Source organism: Schistocerca nitens, chromosome 8 (genome assembly GCF_023898315.1).
Source record: "Schistocerca nitens isolate TAMUIC-IGC-003100 chromosome 8, iqSchNite1.1, whole genome shotgun sequence".
NCBI classification, from domain to species: domain Eukaryota; kingdom Metazoa; phylum Arthropoda; class Insecta; order Orthoptera; family Acrididae; genus Schistocerca; species Schistocerca nitens.
Genome location: NC_064621.1, coordinates 120,972,249 through 120,978,307, shown reverse-complemented (window position 1 = coordinate 120,978,307; position 6,059 = coordinate 120,972,249). Strand labels below are relative to the sequence as shown.

The window sequence follows — 6,059 nt, the reverse complement described above, 5'->3', positions numbered from 1 at the left end:
CATCATAGATTTCTAGCCATCATTGTCCATCGACGATCACTCACCCAGTTTTAACAGTTTTTATGTACCACACAAGTAGAAAATGGACGGCATAAAATGTAAAACACGCAAAACAAGCTGCTGGAGGTTTTTTGTTTAGGGAGACTGCTGAAAATTTAAAAATACCTCGTAGCACACTGACACAGCGGTAAGCCCTACTTTGTGTCACATAGCTGTTGAATAAGGCAATGTGGCGATCATCTTATAAACCAATCTCATGTATTTCTATGTTTCAGATGGTTACAAAATGGAGTGCAGAAGATTTGAGTGTAGTCGCTATACCGTTAGTTCTTCAGCACTACAGGATGAAAATGGTAACGCTGTTTTAATATCCTTTGCGGCTGTATTTCCAAATGGAATACTACAGTGAAAGCTGCCATGCTGCAGTTCACACCACAAACAGCTCAAACAATGTACAGCTTATTGACTGGCCTTCCCTGCCTCCTGGCATGAATAAAGAATGCATAAGAAGACGACTACTTCCATATTAGAGGCCGTACAGTTGCTTTCATATACTAACACAGCATGTTTTTCAGGTGTTGCAAACAATTCCTCAAGATTGCGCTCAGGGGCTGTTTGTTTCATGCATCAATGTAGGCATTAGTGTCAATGAGAGTTACAATTCATAGTGATGTTGGTGGTGGGCATCAGTTCTGGGTCTTAGGAGGAAAGAAATTTTGTTATTTTTATCTTTTTTTTTAGGTGAATGTCACGCAGAATTTGATAGGTATCAGACTGGTGTGACTTGGTGTAAGTGATTTTTCTAGCGTCACTCTACACGAAAATTGTGAATAGTAATCGAATAAAGCCCAAAGAATTGATTCTGGTAAGATGGATTGAATCCTGTTTAAGAGTTATCATTGTTCCTATTATTTATCACAGTGGATGAAGCACAGAGAAAAAGCTGAAAAAAAGTTCTTGATACAGAATGTAGTTATAGGGCAACAATCATCAGTACTGGGCTTCACAAGTCTATTGTTAGGTCATGGTTAATAGTAAGAGTCTATAGATTACTTAATACAAAGTTATAGCCACAGATTAACATAGCAAAACAAGAAATACTATTAATTGTTGCTAAAATGGGATAACGAATTATCATACAAATAATCAAAGAATGCAGTGAATAACACTGGATGATTTTAGCTAAATGTAGAGCATGGTAATGCAAAGTAACAAGACGAACAAGTAAATTAATAGTAAACGAATCAATTCTTTGTCGTTTTTAAATTAGTTCTTAAAATGAGTGATTACTCTTCTGTATTGTTGTTCTTACAATAGAAAGAGGTTTGTAATTCATGTATGTAAACTTTAAGGTACATCAAATGTTTTTCTTGGTTCTCCTGTATTTAGCAGCTGTAGTGCTTACAATATTGTTATCGACTTTTAGAACCTTGAGCTTCAAGTTTTACTACCACGTCCAGCAAGATATTTCTACCTTTAAGATAGAATATCGACAGGGCTAATCTCGTATTTTGAAGTACACTCTAAGTAGCTGTCCTTGCGTGCCACAGTATGAGCGATAAGTGTCCGACGCGCCCTATAAGAGGAGGCCGGTGTGCTCGCTTGTGGCACTTCTAGCAAGGCCCTCAACTTAGAAGCCACTACAGCCATGAAGGCAGCCCTCGTCCTGCTGATCTCTGGCGTGTTGCTTGTGGCGTACTGCACGCCGCTGACTGCTGCAGACGATGGAGACGAAGTGTTCGAAGATGACGACGAGACTGACAGCTCAGCAGACGACGACGCCGACGACTGCAGTGATGAGGAGGGTCTAAGTGGAGAGAGCAGGCAGGCAGCCAAAGGTAAACAGCAATTCAAGTGGGCAGGCTGAACACAGCGCTAACCGGCCCTGTGCCGCTACTGGCGCTCTATCACTGTGTCTGTCTGCAGACAGCATTCATGGTCTCATTCATGGTATCAGATTTTGATGTAGATTCCGAGCCTATCAAACCTTGTTGGGTCGTGGCAATTGTGTCCGACGCTTTGGTTGGTCGGTTTGGGGGAGGGGACCATACTAACGTCAGCTACATATTCTCCCACGCTCCGTGGACTTGATGGCAATATGCCCTAAAACATCTGCCTAATTCAAGCACATAGCATTCCGGAAGGTTCCTTGACACGTAACATACCAGAATATGAATCTCCTCTACACCGTTTCTTCTACAGGCCTTCATTTAAAGCCGGCCGTAGTGGCCAAGCGGTTATAGGCGCTACAGTCTGGAACCGCGCGACCGCTACGGTCGCATGTTCGAATCCTGTCTCGATGTGTGTGATGTCCTTAGGTTAATTAGGTTTAAGTAGTTCTAAGTTCTAGGGGACTGATGACCTCAGAAGTTAAGTCCCATCGTGCTCATAGCCATTTGCTCTCCCAACTTACTAAACACTGTTTCCGCTGTGGCTTAACGTAACGCAGAAATTTTCACAAATTCACCGTTTTATATTTATTTTATGTTGGTAACATTTCCCTGCAAACAAGAACGCGGTCAGTTTTCACTATTCTTGCTCGAGAGCGATCTTCCAACAGCCGGCCGTCAGATCGAGGCCCGTCATGTACCACACGTTATTGAATTTTTGCTACACCTCGTCCAAACACTCGGGACAATTTGTCTCACGCTTTATAATCTTGTTAAGATCGCGTGCATCTATCACAATCCTAATGCTATCATTTTTCTTGTTTACCAAAACGACCGGGTTATTATATTGGCCCACGGTTCGCGCGCCCCCCCCCCCCCCTGTCAGAAGTTCGAGTCCTCCCTCGGGCATGCGTGTGTGTGTTGTCCTTAGAGTAAGTTTAAGTTAGATTAAGTAGTGTGTAAGCCTAGGGACCGATGACCTCAGCAATTTGGTCCCGTAGAAACTTACCACCAAATTTTTCCTAGCTAACGTACCTGATAGACTGGTCCAAAAAATCGCTCATGGCGTATCATTTCAATTTTGTACTCAAGGTCATATACCCGAAACGCTCTCCACTATCTTTGCAAATTCGTCGTCGAAAGGTGATATCGTGTTCCCGTTTCTGATATGATAAGCCGCGACCCTTTACTCAAGCCTTCACCCATAAGTAACGTAACTAAACTCAGCCCTCTAACATGATTTTCAATCGCCTGATTAATATCGCCAAAATTCTCTTCTAGTTTACTGTCTACTACAGAACAAGTCATTAATATCTTCTCACAATGAAGAATCATGTTTCATCATCCAATCCATACCCAGTATAATTCGAGTACTTAACTGGTACACCATTAAAAATCATGCTCACATAAAATACCTTTAATACGAAATGGCAGCAAGAGTCACTTCTTAATCGGTTTGCTACAGGCACCACTAGCGTCTATAACTTCCACTCCTATAACTGGAATCTCAACGATATCTTCTACTGTTTTGGTATGCTCATAAAATTTTTGAGACGTGATTCTAATTTGACTACTGCTATCTATTAATACTGAGTTTCTTTTGTCTATACTTCGATAGGTACAATTTTGGTCACAACGCTGCAATTTATTACTTGTATCTTCCCACAAGTCTTGTTCCACTTCCAGATCTTTCCACAAAACAGGGACGGTAATGCCTGACATGAAATGTTCGCATTTAACGTTAAACGTTCTTTCAGCTAATTTATCTGGGGTGTTTTTCAGTCTTCCCCCCTCCCTTTCCTCCTTTTTACACATGACATGTTTAACCATTGCTGTATCTAAGTAATCGGCACGTTCACTTTCATTGTCACTGTTTTCTGAATGTATCACACCACCCTTGGCTTCGTACACATTGGAACCATATCCTACTCTTGCCATATATTACAGTTTCTGGATGTCTGATTAAATAGGTCGATTTCGATTGAATTGGGAATGGCATCTGCAAAATTCTTAATCACTTCCACTTAACGTGTTCCCTTGTACTACATCACGCAACATCTCTCTCAGATTGCTCACCCCCTGTACTTCACACACTTCATAATTGTCATCACTCTCAATTTTCTTCTCACTAAAACTTATTTCCTACTTCTCTTCCATTCTTTCAACTTCTAATATATTTTACTTAACCAATTTAGCCATTCGTTCTCCTTGCCCACTGATTCGACCTCGATACCAACGACAACACATTTCTTCGTGACCGTACACTGATCCATAATCGGCGCCGCCGTACTACACGTATGCGCCGCACCCGATGCCGCTCCGACAACACCTCTGATTTCATTCGCTACCACATTTCATTTACTTTGTTCGCGAAATTCATTAACCTTGCATTGATATTTAGCGCACTGCTTCTTACTTGAACCTGTTGGTGTTTACATGCTTGACTTTGTTGGTTACTGAGCACCTATTGTTATCGCTACAGTAACACTGTTTTTGAAGGCGTGGCCGCTACTGCTGTCCACACCAGCGGTCCCCATTACTGTTGCGGATCTCCGTTTTCCGAAGAGTGACTTTCGCAAATTCATCCATTCTGATTTCCTCTTCCACGACGGCTACCTCCTCTTCCTCCTCTCCTACCTCTTTCTACGTGAGCACACCAACCCTCGTAATCATTCTTATTATTATTGCTGTAGTTAAAGTTATTCCTGATTTGGTGATTGTAGTTGCTGTAGTACCGCTTTTCACTGTCTCGGTACCTAGCATGAATGTCGCCAACTTTTTTCAGAAGAGATAGTTATCATTTTCGCTCATTAAGTAGCCCTTGACAGTTCACGGTAACTTTCCGCGCAGCACCGTTAACACGTTCTGTTCTGACGTCTGGCCTTCTACGTACGTGACTTTTTTGATCAGTTTCTCGCAGTTAGACTTCATGTTTGTTTCTTTGCGTGACCGTTACAGAGTAGCTTGCATAAATTCCTGCAATACTTCGTCCTTGATATCTAAGACCAGTATTTCTCTTCGAACCTTTTATTTGAAAGTCTTCTGAAGTCCGGCAACTGTCCATAACATGGACTACCCAGCTAATCGCGTCCTCGATTAATTTTATTCTCCAATTGTAATTCGATCCTCTTCAGGTAATGCTGAAGGAATAATTTTCATCCATGTGTCTATAAAAATAAATGGATGGACTCCGCTTCTTTGGTCGAACTTTTGAATTTCGAAATTTACGTAACTGGGGTAAGGTCATCCTAGCGTAAATTTCTCATATTCTCTATTTTTTCATTTGACTTTCTTACTTTCAGGTTTCAGATTAACTATTATAAATTTTAAATTCCACCGATTAGTGATTCACTCTAACTTCAAACGTCTGAGTTTTTCCCGGTACATGAGTGTTGATAGCAGACGCGGAATGTTGTAATTTGGTCTCTGTCTCGTTTTGAACTTTCATGATCCGCCCTTTTCAGGTTTTGAGAGACCGATCTAGTTCACTACGAATCTTTTCCTCCTCATCATTTACTATTTTAATTTGATGGGCTACTTTCGTGCTTAATACTCACGCATAGCGGGCAGGGCATTAGTCATTTTACTGCTAACTGCAACATATCGTTCTTCTCTTTGATTTCATCGTTTACCGGCTTCTTTAAAGTCTCATTTTTACAGTTAAACGTCTAGCTTATTTATGTTTTCATTTACTGTATCGGCCATTTGTAGAATCAGACCTTTTATCTGTTTACCAATTTTGGTATCCAACGAACTCATTTAATTATTCAGTGCCTGAACTGACGAAGACATGTCATTTTTCAAACCATTATTCATCCACATCTACATCTACGTGATTACTCTGCTATTCACATAAAGTGTGTGATTGAGGGTTCAATGAACCACCTTCAAGCTGTCTCTCTATCGTTCCACTCTCGAACGGCACGCGAGAAAAACGAGCACTAAAATTTTTCTGTGCGAGCTCTGATTTTTCTTATTTTATCTTGATGATTGTTTCTCTCTATGTAGGTGGGTGCCAACAGAATGTTTTCACAATCGGAGGACAAAACTGGTGATTGAAATTTCATGAGAAGATCGCGTCGCAACGAAAATCGCCTTTGTTTTAATGATTGCCACTCCAATTCACGTATTATGTCTGTGACACTATCTCCCCTATTTCGCGACATTTAT

The 6,059-nt window shown here is 41.0% G+C and overlaps 1 protein-coding gene across 4 annotated transcripts in view; it reads left to right on the top strand.

Annotated features, from left to right (window-relative positions):
* The first annotated feature begins 1,611 nt into the window (after window positions 1–1,611).
* The window catches only part of LOC126198459 (uncharacterized), a 263,192-nt gene continuing 258,744 nt past the window's right edge, over window positions 1,612–6,059 (top strand). For all 4 annotated transcript variants that reach the window (XM_049934798.1, XM_049934796.1, XM_049934799.1 and 1 more), the window contains exon 1: window positions 1,612–1,838. In XM_049934798.1, coding sequence (XP_049790755.1) covers window positions 1,649–1,838 — 190 coding nt within the window. In that variant the 5' untranslated portion in view covers window positions 1,612–1,648. The remainder of the gene's footprint in view (window positions 1,839–6,059) is intronic.